The 16,722-nt window shown below is 53.5% G+C and overlaps 1 protein-coding gene across 1 annotated transcript; it reads right to left on the reverse strand.

Moving 5' to 3' along the window:
- Window positions 1-3,435: 3,435 nt before the first annotated feature.
- Window positions 3,436-4,871, reverse strand: ZNRF4 (zinc and ring finger 4). Its single transcript, XM_032176684.2, has one exon. It carries the CDS (start codon window positions 4,794-4,796, stop codon window positions 3,510-3,512), a length of 1,287 nt encoding a protein of 428 aa, XP_032032575.1. The 5' UTR covers window positions 4,797-4,871; the 3' UTR covers window positions 3,436-3,509.
- Between the last annotated feature and the right edge of the window lie 11,851 nt (window positions 4,872-16,722).

The raw sequence follows: 16,722 nt of genomic DNA on the forward strand, positions 1-16,722 counted from the left end.
CTCTGGACACAGAAAACTGCCTGTGCAAAGGTGTGGAAATGAGACCCAGCACTGTGGCAATCAAAGAGGTGGAGGAAGCACATTAAATTTTGTATTTGCCGGCCGGGTGCCGTGGCTCACACCTGTAATCCTCGCATTTTTGGAGGCCATGGCGGGAGGATCACTTGAGGTCAGGAGTTCAAGACCAGCCTGGCCAATATGGTGAAACCTCGTCTCTACTAAAAACACAAAAATTAACCAGGTGTGGTGGTACATGCCTGTAATCCCAGCTACTTGGGAGGCTGAGGCAGAAGAATCACTTGAACTTGGAAGGTGGAGGTTGCAGTGAGCCAAGATCATGCCACTGCACTCCACCCTGGGCGATGAGGCTCAGTCTCAAAAAAAGAAAAAAAAATTGTATTTGCATGAAGTACCTCTTTAAAATCTCCCAGCAACAATATGAGGTACATGCTGTTAGGATGTCCATTTTCCATATCCATAAAGTGGAGCTCAGAGAGAGAAATGGCCGTGCCCATCGTCTCAAAGAAAGCCAGAAACAGCACAGCCAGCTTCAAATCCAGGTCTGGCAACTCCCCAAGCTGGGCCTCCTTCCCTCTCACCCCTGTGTTATGGGTTGAATTGCATCCTCTCAAAAAATATGTTGAAGTCCTAACCTCTGATATCTGGGAATGTGACCGTATTTGGAAATAGGATCTTTGCAGACGTAATCAAGTTAAGATGAGGTCATTAAGATGGACCCTAATCCAGTATGACTGGTGTCTTCATAAAAAGAGGAGGTAACAAGTTTGTGGCTGCATCACTCCCAGTCTCTACCTTTGTTGTCACGGGGCTGTCTTCCCTATGTCTTTGTCTCTGTGTCTCTTCTTTCCTTTTTTTTACTGAGACAGAGTCTCCCTCGGTCACCCAGGCTGGAGTGCAGTGGCGTGACCTTGGCTCACTGTAACTTCTGCCTCCCAGATTCAAGCGATTCTCTGCCTCAGACTCCCAAGTAGCTGGGATTACAGGCACGCACTATCATGCCTAGCTAATGTTTGTATTTTTAGTAGAGATGGGGTGTCGCCATGTTGACCAGGCTGGTCTCGAACTCCTGACCTCAGGTGATCCACCTGCCTTGGCCTTCCAAAGTGCTGGGATTACAGGTGTGAGCCACTGAGCCCCGATCCTCCAGTGGTTTTAGTCAGCACCGCAGAACAAATCCGTTTCTTTTTTCTTTTTTTTGAGACGGAGTGTCTCTGTGTCCCCAGGCTGGAGTGCAGTGGCGCGATCTCAGCTCACTGCAACCTCTGCCTCCCAGGTTCAAGCAATTCTCCTGCCTCAGCCTCCCGAGTAGCCAGGGCTACAGGTGCACGCTACCACACCCGGCTAACTTTTTGTATTTTTAATAGAGATGGGGTTTCACCATGTTGGCCAGGATAATCTTGATCTCCTGACGTGATCCGCCCACCTCGGCCTCCCAAAGTGCTGGGATTACAGGCGTGAGCCACCATGCCCAGCTCAAAATCCATTTCTTACTAAGCTCTACGAGGGCCTGCACGACCTGCCCTATCCCCTTCCCACCCTCCCCTCCTCCCTCTCCCCCCAACTCACTGTGCTGCTGCCATATGGGCCTCTGGCTGTTCCTCCAACATGTCAGGTGCAGTCCTGCCACAGGGCCTTTGCACAGGCTGTACACTCTGCCTGGAATGTCCTTCCTGCACTAACGCCTCCTTCCTCCCATTTCAGTCTCAGTTTTTGTTTTTTTTGTTTTTGTTTTTGTTTTTGAGACAGGGTCTCACTCTGTCACCCAGGTTGTAGTGCAGTGGTGCAATCATAGCTCACTTTGAGCTATGAGCTTTGAGCTCCTGGGCTCAAGTGATCCTCCCATCTCAGCCTCCTGAGTAGCTGGGACTATAGGTGTGCACCACCATACCCCGCTAATTTTTGTATTTTTTGGAGAGATGGAGTTTCACTATGTTGCCCAGGCTGGTCTCAAACTCCTAGACTCAAGTGATTTGTTCACTTCAGACTCCCAAAGTGCTGGGAGTGCAGGTGGGAGCCCCTGTGCCCGGCCCTGATCTCAGTTCTGATGTTTCCTCGCTGACCTCCCTGACCACCCGCCAAGCTCTCTCCATCTCATGACCCCCTTGTGTTTTAGCCCCAGGATTTATCTCCTGCTGACATCTCCCTGCTCGTTTATTTAATTATATACTTTGTGTCTATCCCCCACCCTGGAATAGCAGTCCCTGGAGAGCGGGGACTTTTCTCTGTTTTGTTCACTGCTGTGTCTGTGTGCCTAGAACAGCATCTGGCACAGAGTGGGCGCTCCCTGGAGGTTGCTTGGGCTTGATTCGGAATCTTGCACGTGACTCTCACATTCACACTGTTCCAGGGGACGTCACAGAGGCGACCTTGACCCTTTTGCTCCTATGACCTCACCTAGTAGCTATTTCTCGTTGGAGCATGGCCAAACAGCCCCCTCACTGCCTAGAAAACTCCCTTGCCTCCTTGCATTTTTTTTTTTTTTTTGAGACAGAGTCTCGCTCTGTTGCCCGAGCTGAAGTGCAGTGGTGTGATCATAGCTCACCTCCCAGGCTCCAGCAATCCTCCCACCTCAGCCTCCCAAGTAGCTGGAACTACAGGCATGCATCACCACACTTGGCTAATGAAATTTTTTTTTCCTTTTTGAGACGGAGTCTCACTGTCACTAGGCTGGAGTGCAGTGACATGATCTCGACTCACTGCAACCTCCGCCTCCCGGGTTCAAGCAATTCTCCTGCCTCAGCCTCCCGAGTAGCGAGCGGCTGGGATTACAGGTGCGCACCACCACGCCCAGCTCATTTTTGTGGTTTTTAGTAGAGACGGGGTTTCACCATGTTGGCCAGGATGGTCTTGATCTCCTGACCCACCTTGGCCCACCTGTGCCCACCTTGGCCTCTTAAAGTGCTGGGATTACAGGCGTGAGCCACTACGCCCGGCCTAAAAAAATTTTTTTTGTAGAGGTGGGGTCTTGCTATGTTGCCCAGGCTGGTCTCAAACCTCTAAACTTGAGCAAACCTCCCACCTCGGCCTCCCATCCCATCACACCTGGGATCCCATGAGACATCAGAGGAAACAGAGTAAAAGGGGTTGGAGAACTCTGTGGCACCTTTGCAACTTTTCTGGAAATCTAAACCGATTCCAAAATAAAATGTTTATTTTAAAAGAAAAAGTGTGAATGAAGAATAAAGCCATCCGGGACGAGTGGCCCGTGTGCCAGGGACTGGAACCAAAGCACGGACGCCCCGTCTCAAAGCCACTCCGGCAGCATGGTCACAGCCGCCCCGAAAAGGCCCCCCAGCCCTCACCACCCCTCGTTCACCTGCCCGCAGAAACGGGCATTGGCCTTAGGCTTGATGGGAATGGGTGTCCCCCGACCCCAGCCAGAGGCGGGTGACCCAGCAGCAGCGAGTCTGAGAATCCGCTTTCAAACCCACTTTATTCTTTTCAGACCAGAAACATTCCTCATTGCGCCCCCTCCCTGCCCTAGATCTTTACCGACCAGGGGCCTCAGGAGGGGCTCGGGAGACAGTGGTATCCTCTGCCTCCAGGGATGTGGTGCTGCAGCGGCAGTAGGGACTGGCGCGGCCCAGCAACTCCAGCCTCCGGGAGCGTAGCCGGGCTTGAATGGCCCAGATGGGGGGCTGGTGACCCAGTAGGGAGGGGTCCTCCTCCCTGAAGCTGTCGGTGGTGGAGTCAAAGCCATCTTCTGTGCCGGCTACCGACTGTTTGCACACGGGGCAGGAGCGCCGGGGGGCTTGGGAGAACCAGGGGTCAATGCATTTGCAGTGGTAGGTGTGGGAGCAGGGCAGGATCTTGAGTTGGTCGCCCTCCTCGTACTCATCCAGGCAGATGGCACACAGGTCGTTGCGCCGCGTGAAGATGCGGACCTGGGCCTTCTGGCTGGTAGACGTCTTCACCGGCCGTTTGCGGCTGCCGCAGGCCTGGGCCCAGAGCCACAGGCGGTTCAGGACGAAGAAGGCTGATCCGACCAGGACCAGGGTACAGCCCAGCACCCAGGACACGGTCAGCACGAGGTGACAGTCCAGGTCATGGCATGGAGGGTCGTCGGGCAGGAGCAGCACGTGGGCCGACTTGTCGCAGCCCATGACCCGCAGGTCCTGCGAGGCGGCCTCACCCACGAACACCGAGGGGATGGCGATCTGGTCCCTCTGGTCCTCGTAGACGTGGGTCATGCTCACGAGGTCGTTGGAGTGGACGTTGTGCACGATGGCTGCCTCGAAGCCGGCGCGCTGGGCGTTCAACACCTTGAGGTCGAAAGTGCAGTCGTAGCGGCGGATCAGCGCGATGGCGCCCAGAGAGCGGTTGCCCAGTCGCGGGGCCTCGATGGGATGGCATGCGTTGGCTGGCTTGACCTCCATCAGGTAGCCCCGTATGCCCTCGGGGGCCAGGGGGACGCCGAACAGCGCCGGCAGATCCGCGAAGTCCACCGAGCTCGAGTTGTCTTCCAGCATGGCCCGTACCACCGCCTGCGCGGGCACCTGGAGCACCGACAAGACCAGCAAGGCTTTGATTGCCACCATGGCTCGGCCTGGCCGTGGCCACCCCATGGTCACCCACTTTGCTGGCTGTGTGCTGCTAGGTCCCAGTGGAGACGGCAGGCATGAGGCCTTTGGGCATCTCCTGGGCCTCCCAGGGGGCCTGTGGCCAGGATGCGAGGGCAGTTGAGTTGGAATGACCGCGTGGCTCAGAGACAGTGACGCGGCCACTGTGACCCTGGTGGCTCTAGGCATTAAGTGCTCCGGACGGCAGAGCAGCATGCATCGTGTCTTTGAAGGCCGATCTCAGGAGGTGCTGGCCCAGGTGGCCTTTCTGGCAGATGACGTGGAGACCAGGAGTTGCCAGAGTTCTAGATGCCCCCAGCTTCTGTGACATCGCCCTGGTACATTCTGTCCCAGGAGCTGCCAGCTCCCTGGGCCTGTGGCCAATGGATCATTCCTAGGTCTGTGATTTGCCAGTGCCCGGGCAACCTTTGAGATAACTTCTCGAAGGCTCAGGGCATCTTTGGACCCAAGGAGGCCCAGGGATGCCTCAAAAGGGCTGCTGGCCCCCAGTGGTGCAGATTCAGCCCTCACTGTGCTAAGACTCTACCAGCATCAGCTTCTGGAGGTTCCTAGCAACACACTGTAGAAGGTTCAATGTTACCCTTGTCTGAGGGTCCCTCCAAGAGGGACCCAGACTTTTTCAAGCCACGCCCCCCTACAATGAGGTCAGTGCTTAAAACTCAAATTCCTGACCGCCTCTCACCATCCCTCACTCTGCTCCAGCCACACAGATCTCCTTGCTGTTCCTCCCACACACCAGGCAGGATCCTGCCCCAGGGCCTTTGCATGGGCTGGGCCTCCTGCCTGGAAAGCCCTTTCTCTCGGTAGCTGGCTCTTTTATCCGGACTCAGGTCTGAGTCCATATATCCTCAGAGCCCAACTGGACTTGATTTGGAGGGAGGGTGAAGTGCTGGGGTCAGGGTGGGGCTGGTGGGGGTCAGTGGTCCCAAGTCCTCACCGCCAGGTTGGCTTCCAGGCTTGCACCAGCTTCATTCTCTCTCCCTATAGCATTGCCTCTCCAGCTGGGTCTCCAGTTGTGCCCCCTGCCTGAGCTTCAGCCCTGGGCATCAGCCTCACCTCCTCCCCAGTCCCCATCCCCCAAATTTCACACCCTCAATCTGTCTGCAGCCCACTCAAGTCGGATTTCTGTCTCTACCATTCATAAGCTGTATGACATCAGCTAAATTCCTTAGCCTCTCTGGGCCTCAGCTTCCAGACCTGTAACATAGTCTTTCCCATGCTCTAAACTCTCCCATGGCTCCCCATTGCCCTCCAGATAAAGACCACACTCTTCTCTGTGGCCTACATGCACCCCTGTGGTTGGGCCAATCTCTGAAGCCTGGATGATTTGCAATGCCCCAGAGGCATCTTGCTTTGCTCACCTCTAGAAGTTTGCAGATGCTGTTCCCTCTGCCTGGAACAGAATTCTTGCTCCTCAATTTCACTTTGTCAGGCTGACTACTTAGTCTTTAGGTTTTCTGTGTTGGCCTAGTACCTCCCAGAGCAGCCCTCAGCCAGTGACAGATGGGAAGTGGTAGATAAATGCCCCCACTCCCTCGTCCCTCTTGTGGGACGAATCGAAGTATGTTCTACCATGTCTCCTAGAGATCCCCAGTCGAATGAGCTCCATAAGTCAATGAACCCAGTACTGTCTTGTCAGTGAGCCCGCTACTGTCTCCTTCCCTTCTCCACCCACTTCTCTCCCCTCCCAGAGCTTCTGAGATCACCTCCCACACAAATCTCTTATACCATGTAGTCGGTGGAACTGTGGCCCCAAATAGAGATGTTGAACCCCTAACCCCTGGTTCTGACCAACCCCTGTGAATGGACCTTATTTGGAAATAAGATCTTTGCAGATCTTTTCCTTCTAAGAAAGGGAGAAAAGGCCGGGCACGGTGGCTCATGTCTGTAATCCTAGCACTTTAGGAGCCCGAGGCAGGCAGATCAGTTGAGGCCACGAGCACATGCTGCCATGCCCGGCTAATTTTTGTATCTTAATAGAGACAGAGTTTTGCTAGGTTGCCCAAGCTTGTCTCGAACTCCTGACCTCAAGTGATCTGCCAGTCTCAGCCTCCCAAAGTGCTAGGGTTACACTGTGAGCCACCGTGCCCGGCCCCTGGTGGCACTCCTGCCCCTGCTCTGTCTATTGCCACAAACGGAGGCCACACTATCCAGAGGCCACTGCCTTGGCCACTGTGGACGGCCCTTGCAGGCCAGTGCTACCAAGCAGAGGCAGGTTTTTCAGTCCAGCAGGCATGAGAGGAGGCGAGGGTGGAAAAACAGAACCAGAGGGGGACAAATGTAGTGGTCAGGCTCGGGTTGGCTGTGGCATGCAAGACCCAACCACAGCGGTGTAGGTGTACAGGGCTGATTTGCTCCTGAATGTGGAATGTGAGTAGTCAGTCCTGGGATGGCATGGAGATGCTGTGGTGTCTGCAGACCAGACTCCTTCCATCCACCATATCCTCAGTAAGTGGCCTCCTCCTCGTGGGACAGGGCAGCTGCGTGAGCTCCAGCCATCACATCTGCCTCCCAGGCAATGAGGAGGAAAGAGTGAGGAAGAGCTCACCCTGTCCCTTTAAGGACACTTCTTGGAAATCCCAGGCACCACTTCTGCTCACACTGCATTGGCCAGAATTAGTCATGTGGCCATGTCTGGCAGAAAGCTTGCTGGGAAATGTAGTCTTTATTCTGAATGACCAACTGTACAGCTGAAAACCAGGGCTTCTATTACTATGCAGGACGAGAGAACAGATGTTGGAGGTGTCCAACACCACCTGTCACTCAGACACACTTGAGTAACCTGGCCTTTAATGGCTGCCCGATACATATTTGTTGAATGAATGAATCCCCACACCTCCAGCTTAGGCCTCCTTTAGTGGTGAGTGAGCTCACCGTCCCTTGGGATGGAAATCAGCTTTTCCCGGGCCCTTCTGTGCACCAGACTCCAGGCCGTGTGGCTTCACTCCACCATTCAACCACTCTGAGCCTCAGTTGCCCCTTCTGTAAAAAGGAGGCAGCATCAGCACCTGCCACGCGGGGTTCGCTGAACATGGACAGTGCTAAGCATAGTGCCTGCCACCTACGAAGTGCTCTGTCTGCATTTGTTGATGGCCTAAGTGACCTGCCCACAGCCCAGTTATAATGTTGGGTGATCACAGCTACTCGGGAGGCTGAAGCGGGAACATCGCTTGAGCCTGGGAGTTTGAGGCTGCAGTGAGCTCTGATCGTGCTGCTGCACTCCAGCAGTGGGCCACAGAGCAAGACCCCACCTCTAAAAATAAAATAAATATTGAGTGATCAAACCATGATGGGGAAAACTCAGGCACTGTGCCAACCCAAAGGGAGGCACCTGGCTTATTCTTTTTTTTTTTTTTTGAGACGGAGTCTTGCTCTGTCGCCCAGGCTGGAGTGCAGTGGCGCCATCTCATCTCCCTGCAAGCTCCGCCTCCCGGATTCACGGCATTCTCCTGCCTCAGCCTCCCGAGTAGCTGGGACTACAGGCGCCCGCCACCACGCCCGGCTAATTTTTTGTATTTTTAGTAGAGACGGGGTTTCACCGCGTTAGCCAGGATGGTCTCGATCTCCTGACCGTGTGATCCACCCGCATTGGCCTCCCAAAGTGCTGGGATTCCAGGCGTGAGCCACCGCGCCCGGCCGCACCTGGCTTATTCTAGAGAATCTAGAAGGCTTCCTGGAGGTGGTGTCTTCTAGACTGAGATCAGAATGAGCAATGGATAGTGCTAGGAACAGGAAACGTGATCCTGGCAGCTAGAACAGCACGGGCAAACGCCCTGCCTGAGTAGCCTGGTCTGGCATCCAGTAGATGCTTAATAAGTGAACATAGAACTCCCTGCCATCACTCAGGGCCTGCCCCCTCTGAAAAAGGGTCTCAGCTTCATCCCAGCTTCCTCAGTCCCCCAACAGCCAGGCCTGGGCCCTTCTCCAGCCGCCTCCACGAAAGCAGAGTGGTGCCAAGGACTGGCAGCTTAACGAGGCCGGCCCGTGCCAGCCCCACCAGCCCCCACCTTGGCTGCTGTTCTTCGTGAGAAGCTGCCAAGGCCCCCTCCTGCCCAGCCAGGTGGTGCCCCGTCTGTGTTTGTCTAAGGGGGAGTGTGGCCAAATGGGGAAACTGAGCCCCAGAGGAGGGGGGCACTCGGGGATGGCAGGAGCCACCAGCACTACCACTGAGCAATGCAGCCTGCTGGGTGCATGACCATGTTTTGGGGGAAACTCCACTGTCGAAGGGGGACTACAAAGCCGCAAAGTGACTGAGCTGGGATTCAAACCCTGGCCCCATGAATGCACTCGCTGAGTATTTAGGGTTCCCCACTGGGTGCCCACATCCGCACTGGGAAACACAGGGGACTCCAAGAGTTTTCCAGCCCCTGCCCAGCCCTCAAGGAGCCCCAGGCTTGGGTGAGAGATGGACCCAGACAGCCAGGGCTGAGGGAGCCCAGATAATGGGGGCCAGGGCAGGCTTCCCGGAGGAGGGGAGATTTCAAGTGGACTTGAAAGACAAGTAGGAACTTGGCAAGGAAAGTGGAAGCTGGGGAAAGAGCACCCCGGGGGATGCCCGGTTCACAGTCTGTGCGAAGGGACGGGCGGTGCAGTTGATTCTGAGCATTTTGGAGAACTGCAAAATAAGTCCTTAGGGCTAAGATGAGGGAGGGCTGGGATGTTTGAGGAATTAATTACCAAGCGAACTTAATTACCAAGAAAAGGCATTTGCTTGTGTTGTCACTGATTTGTCTATTCTGCCATTCAGCAAGCATTCCCTGAGGCTGCACCCTGGCTGGGCAAGGCTAGGTAGGTTCCAGGGCAGCTGCAAATGAGGACTGGGGCTTTTGCCCACAGGACTTGGGGAGCTTAGGGCTGGTGCCTGCTGGATTAAACCTCCCCACACCCTGCAAGAGAGGCATGTTAATACCACCTTCCAGATGAGGAACAGAGAGGTGATACAACTTACCTGAAGCCACACAGCACACCAAGGGCCAAGCCTGAATTCAAACCCAGGTTCACAGAGCCCTGTGTGCTTTGCTCTTTCACTAGACTGTCTCTCTTTTTTTTTTTTTTTTTTTTGAGACAAGGTCTTGCTCTGTTGCCCAGGCTGGAGTGCAGTGGCGCAATCCTGGCTCACCACAACCTCCACCTCCCAGGTTCAAGCGATTCTCCTACCTCAGCCTCCTAATCAGCTGGGATTACAGGCATGCACCACTGTGCCTGGCTAATTTTTGTAGTGGGTTTTGTCATGTTGCCTAGGCTGATCTCGAACTCCTGCCTCTTGATCCATATTTAATGAGCACCTGCTATCCCCTAGTGCTGTGCTGGGGACACTGCTATGACCAAGACAGACCCCACTCTCAGGGAGTTTATTATCTAATGAATTGCAGTTTTTTTGTTTGTTTGTTTTTTTTTTTTTAGTGCAACAAGATGATGGAGTAGCAGGTTATGGAGGGGGGTGGTGAATTTAATTAGGAGTGATCAGGGAGGGCCTCCCTGAGGAGGTGACATATGTGCAGAGACCTAAAAGATGGGAACGATTTGGCCAGGCGTGGTGGCTCACGCCTGTAATCCCAGCACTTTGGGAGGCTGAGGTGGGTGGATCACGAGGTCAGGAGTTTGAGACCTGCCTGGCCGATATGGTGAAACCCCATCTCTACTAAAAATACAAAAAATTAGCCGGACATGGTGACATGTACCTGTGGTCTCAGCTACTCGGGGGGCTGAGGCAGAAGAATCACTTGAACCTGAGAGGTGGGTGGAGGTTGCAGTGAGCTGAGATTGCGCCATTGCACTCCACCCTGGTGACAGAGCAAAACTCTAACTCAAAAAAAAAAAAAAAAGATTGGAAAGATTCAACCACAGAAAGACATGAAGGGAGATGTGGGGAACAGCATTCCAGGCAGAGGGAACAGCAAGTGCGGAGGTCCTGAGGCAGGAAACGTCCAAGAGGGCAGTGTAGCCAGAGGAGACTGCATCTGGGAGCAGAGGAGAAGTGGTCATTAACGTTTAGTCTGTAGGTCTACGAGTTTTGACAAATGCACAATCATGTAACCCCACCACAATCAAGATACAGAACAGTCCCATCTCCCCAGAATGCTTCCTTATGTCCTTTTGTCCTCTACCAGGAATGCTTCAGTGGACAAAACCTGTCTTGGCCAGGCATGGTGGCTCACGCCTGTAACCCCAGCACTTTGAGAGGCTGAGGTGGGAGGATCACTTGAGTCCAGGAGTTCAAGACCAGCCTGGGCAACATGGTGAGACCCATCTCTACAAAAACAAAACAAAAACAAAAACAAAACAAAACAAAAACAACAACAACAAAAATCCAGGCGTGGTGGTGTGCACCTGTAGTCATAGCTACTTGAGAGGCTGAGGCAGGAGGATTGCTTGAGCCCAGAAGGTTGAGGTTGCAGTGAGCTATGATCACACCATTGCACTCCAGCCTGGGCAACAGAGCAAGACCCCGTCTCAACAAATCAAAAACAGGCCGGGCGCGGTGGCTCACGCCTGTAATCACAGCACTCTGGGAGGTCAAGGCAGGTGGATCACCTGAGGTCAGGAGTTCAAGACCAGCCTGGCCAATATGGTGAAACCCCACCTCTACTAAAAATACAAAAATTAGCTGGGTGTGGGTGCATGGACCAACAAGGTCCCAGCCACTCAGGAGGCTGAGACAGGAGAATTGCTTGAACCCAGGAGACGGAGGTTGCAGTGAGCCGAGATCACACCACTGCACTCAAGCCTGGGCGACAGAGCAAGACTCCATCTCAAAAAAAGAAAAAAGAAAACCAACCAACCAACCCCCACTGCCCCCACCACACACACACACCCTAGTCTCTGCCCCTATCCCTTTCCTGGAGGAAAAGACACACCCCGGGGGTTCCCTGAGCAATTTCCAGAACATCATTATAAATGGGAGCATACAGTGGGCGGCCTTTTGTGTCTGGCGTCTTTCACTCTGCAGAATGCATTTGAGAATCACCCACATTGTTGCGTGTCTCGGGTGCTGTTCCCTTATGACTGCCGAATATTACTCTGCTGCGTGGAGGTGACCTGGTTTGTTTATGCAAACACACCTGCTGGATCACTTCCCGTTTGAGGAGATTAGGAATAGAGCTGTTAGAAACTGCCAGGTACGGGTTTTTGCACGGACGTGTGTTTCCATCTCTCTTGGGGGAGCTCCCCGGAGCGGGATTGCTGTGGGGTGTTTGGTGCATGTATGTCTAACTTCATAAGGAGTTAAGGGGTTGCACCGTTTTGCCTTCCCATGGGCAGCGTAGGAGAGCTTAGGATGCTCGCCATCCTCACCCGCTCTTGGTATTGTCAGCTGAAAGAATTTTAGCCATTTTAGCAAGTGTGAAGTGATATCTCACTGTGGTTTGGATTTGCATTTCTCCAGTGACTAATGGCATTGAGCATCTTTGCACGTGCTTTTTTTTTTTTTTTTTTTTTTTTTGCCATCTGTGTGTCTTCTTTGGTGAAGTGGCAGTTCAAGCCTTTTGCCACAGGGAGCTGATTAATGCTTTTAAAGGCTTCGTTTGATGCGGAGAGTGACGGGTGGAGAGGTGTGGAGAGGGAGGAAGTGACGGTCTTGATTCAGGCAGGAGCCGATGGGTGGGCGTGGAGGGGTGAAAGTGGGCCAGTTCTGGAGGCAGAGCCCTTGGCTGAGATGTGGAGGGGCCAGAAACGAGGCGCATCCGAATGACAGCTGAGAAAACTGAGCCCAGAGAGGGAAAGCGACTTGCCAAGGTTGCACAGCAGAGCAGTGGTTGAGTCAGGATTTGAACTCATTTCTGAGGACTCCCCGGCCCCAGGACTGCCCCGACTGTGTGAGGATATCAGAGCTCTGAGGGGTCCCTCCTAGTGGCTTGGCTTGAAATGTTCAAGAATGGCAGTTCCATCTTTTTTTTTTTTTTCTTTTTCGAGACAGAGTCTTGCTCTGTCACCCAGGCTGGAGTGCAGTGGCGCAATCTCGGCTCACTGCAGCCTCCATCTCCGGGGTTCAAGCGATTCTCCTGCCTCAGCCTCCCAAGTAGCTGGGATTACAGGCGCCTGCCACCACGCCCGGCTAATTTTTTGTGTTTTTAGTAGAGACAGGGTTTCACCATGTTGGCCAGGCTCATCTCGACCTCCTGACCTCAAATGATCCACCTGCCTCAGCCATCCAAAGTGCTGGGATTACAGGGGTGAGCCACCACGCCTGGCCAGCAGCTCCATCTTTTCAGGGGCTCAGGCCAGAAACTTGGGATTCAGCTCAGCTTCCCTCTCCCTTTCTCCCCACCCCTCCGTCAGCAGGGCCCCTGGGCTCTGCTCTGAAAATCAATCCTGAATCCATCCACTTATCCCTGTACCTCTGCCTCCAGCACTGTCACCACTCATATGGACCAGCCCAGTCCCCACCGCCCTGGTCTCCCGGATCCCACCCTCACCCCTCCACAGTCCGTTCCCTCCACAAAAGCCAGAGGGCACCCGTAAGCACCTGAATCAGGTACCATCCCTCCTCTGCCTACAACCCTCCATGGCTCCCACCTTCCTTGGGTCAAAGCCCAAGTCCTCCCCATGGCCCACAATGCCCTGCAAGACCTGCCCCATCCCTTCCCCGCCCTCTCTTCTTCCCCCTCTCCCCCTCACTCTGCTGCAGCCACACAGGCCTTCTTGATGTTCCTCCGACATGCCAGGCATGGTCCTGCCTCAAGGCCTTTGCATGGGCTGTGCCTCTGCCTGGGATGCTGTTTCCACACGGCTTCCTCTCTCACTTCCTTTGATTCTCAGATCAAATGTCACTGCCTCATTGAGGCCACCCCTGGCACCCCGTTTAAGCTGCAACTACCCCACCCTGAGGAACCTCACTTCTCTTCCTCGCTGAACTTTTCCTCACTGGATTTACAACTCTCTGACCTAATGTTTTGCTTTTTAAAATTATCCGTTTTCCCCGGTAGACCGTGAGCGTCACAACTTTGGAGACTTTGTCCCTAGCACGCCCAGAATACATATGTCACCCAGTGGGTGCTCCGTGGCTATTTAGCGAATAAATGAGTGAGTGAATGAAACGCTTGCCAGGAACCCCGCCATTCTCCTGAACTCCCCCTAAACAAGCCTTTAAATGCTGAGGCAGGAGGATTTCGTGAGTCCAGGAGTTTGAGACCAGCCTGGGCAACGTGGTGAAACCCCGTCTCTACAAAAAAAAAAAAAAAAAAAAAGCCAGGTATGGTGGTGTGCATCTGTGGTCCCAGCTACTCAAGAGGCTGAGGCAGGAGGATCGCTTGTGCCATAGGAGAGCCATGACTTGCCCAGGGCCACGTTATCCCGAAAGGTGCAGGGCTGGTCAGACCCACTCGGAAATCAGTCTCTGCTTTGCTGACAACCCACCTGCTCTTCAGCTCACAGTCCACAAGGGCTGTTAACGCCCTCGGTGCCTGGCCTGTGCTCATGTTCTTGGGTCTGAGCAGGGCTCCGCCCCAGGGTCCCTGCTGGAGGGGAGACAAATGTGGAGAAATACGGGGCTACAGTGGCATGGTGGCCCAAGCACCTCCCTACCCTGCACAAAACCCAGTGGAGGGTCCCTCTTGCCCTCTGCTGAGGCTTGAGGGAGGAAATGGAGGCAAAGAGTGTGGAGAGGAATCCCAGCGTGAGCTGAGGAGGCCACCTTCAGGATGGAACCCCTGACTATGTGCTTGCATGCCTGTGGCGACAGAGAGCTCATTCCAGCACCTGAGTCATTCTTCTCTGTTTTTAAAATGTATTTTATTTATTTATTTATTTTTGAGACATGGTCTCACTCTATCACCCAGGCTGGAGTGCAGTGGTGTGATCTTGACTCACTGCAACCTCTGCCTCCCGGGTTCAAGCAATCCTCCCACCTCAACCTCCCGAGTAGCTGAGATTACAGGCACCTGCCACCATGCCCAGCTTATTTATTTATTTATTTATTTTATTATTTTTAGTAGAGATGGGGTTTCGCCATGTTGGTCATGCTGGTCTCGAACTCCTGGCCTCAAGTGTTCCTCCTGCCTCGGCCTCCCAAAGTGCTGGAATTACAGGTGTGAGCCACAGCACCTGGCCTGGCCCATTTTTAAACGGCTCTGACTTTGAATTCCACTGGCCTCTACCTTGCAATGTATGGGTCAGAGCTCTCGCTGTTTATCCACACAAGTGCTGACTACCTACTTCTTCAGGTCTGTGCTGAGCACCCAGTCCCTGCCTGCCTGGGGCTTCCAGTCCAGTGGGGAAGTCGGAGTGTGACCAGGCAGGGGCAGGGTGATTAGGGCTGTGATGGAGGACACGCAGGTCCTGTGGGCACCCAGAGAGGCACTTGCCTCAGCCTTGAGGGCCCGGGAAGGCTTCCCAGGGAGGAGGATTCCACATCAAGGCTCGTAAGTAAAACTGAAGCCATTGGGCAGGGGTGGGAAGGGTGTTCCAGGTGGAAGGAACAGCATACGCGAGGGCCCAGAGTTGCAGAAGGCACAGGAGTTCTCAACCTTATTGAACACTTCACCCCTTTCAATACACACACACAGTTCTCGTAATAACAGAGATCTCTTCAGTAGCCTGAAAATACTTGGGCTCAATTATTCTAGAAAGACAAATGACAGGCCGGGCATAGTGACTCACGCCTGTAATCCTAGCACTTTGGGAGGCTGAGATGGGCAGACTGCCTGAGCTTAGGAGTTCGAAATCAGCCTGGGCAACATGGTGAAATCCCGTCTCTACTAAAACACAAAAAATCAGCAGGGCGTGGCAGCAGGTGCCTGTAATCCTAGTTACTCGGGAGGTTGAGACATGAGAATTGCATGAACCCAGGAGGCGGAGGTTGCAGTGAGCTGAGATCGTGCCACTGCACTCCAGCCTGGGCAACAAAGTGAAGTTCTGTCTCAAAAAAAAAAAAAAAAAAGAAAAAGAAAAGAAAGACAAATGGCAATAGGTTATGTTCTAATCAACCCCATTTTCCAGATGAGGAAACTGAACCCAGAGAGGTTAAGTGACTTGCCCCAGGGCAAACAGCAGGGACAAAGCTAAGATTCAGTTTCAAAAGCCCATCTCTGTAAGTCAGGGGGTCATGCCTGTAATCCCAAACTCGGCTTCATAATCTCGGTTTTGGGACGCTGAGGTGGGAGAAACACTTGAACCCGGGAGTTTGAGACCAGCCTGGACAACACAGAGAGACCCTCATCTCTACAAATAATTTAACAATTAGCCGGGTGTGGTGACGTGCACCTGTAGTCCCAGCTACTTGGGAGGCTGAGGCCAGAGGATTGCTTGAGCCCAGGGAGTTGAGGCTGTAGTGAGCTCTGATTGCACCATTGCACTCCAGCCTGGGTGACAGAGCGAGACTGTCTTTATAAAAGAAAAAAAAAAAAGCGCCCACCTCCAGAGGCTGTTGGTATTTCTGTACCATCCCCATGAAGAATGGTCAGAATGAAGGAGCTCATTGTGGAACAGGGACAGAGTGATCTGTCCCTCTTAGGCCAAGACTGCTCAGCGTGTCCTTCACCCCTGGCTCTGTCCCAGTTCCTTCTCCCAACCTCCTTTGGTAGGTGCCAACCCTCTCTAATATGGGCTAAGAATAGTGGGCTCTTCACCTCCTCTGTCCCACACCCTCTGCTCCTCGTGATACAACCAATGAGAGGCAGATCCCCAGAAACTGTTACTGCCACTCCCAGAGGCCACTGGAGGAGGCTGGCTGCCAAAGATCTCAGCCCTGATAGTGTGAAGAAGGCCATGATTCATCACCTGGTCCTCCCTCCTCCCTCCTCCTCTGTCCCCGCCTCCTCACCCTGTTTTCTTCCTAGCCCACCCCTCACAGCCTCCCAGCCAGGCCCAGGAGGGGAGGACGTTTTTAGGAACAGATGGCTGCCTTCCTTGCCCAGCACTCTGCCAGTTAATTAACGCCGCCTGTAATTAAACTTCCCACAAATTAGCTGTCAGCTACGCTAAAGGGAACCGTCCCTCTCAAATGCCACCTTGACTTACTGAATTGTGAGCCTTGTCGACAAAATAATTAAAGGCAGGAGGAGGCAACCAAAATTTGGACCCTTTTTTTTTTCTCCCCCTAATATCTCTATTGGCGTCCACAGCCAAATGCTTCCAGGCAGGACTTGGGAATACAAAGCTATTTTTTTTTCCCCTGAGGGTTCAT

Source organism: Hylobates moloch, unplaced genomic scaffold, assembly GCF_009828535.3.
Source record: "Hylobates moloch isolate HMO894 unplaced genomic scaffold, HMol_V3 SCAFFOLD_15, whole genome shotgun sequence".
Taxonomy (NCBI): domain Eukaryota; kingdom Metazoa; phylum Chordata; class Mammalia; order Primates; family Hylobatidae; genus Hylobates; species Hylobates moloch.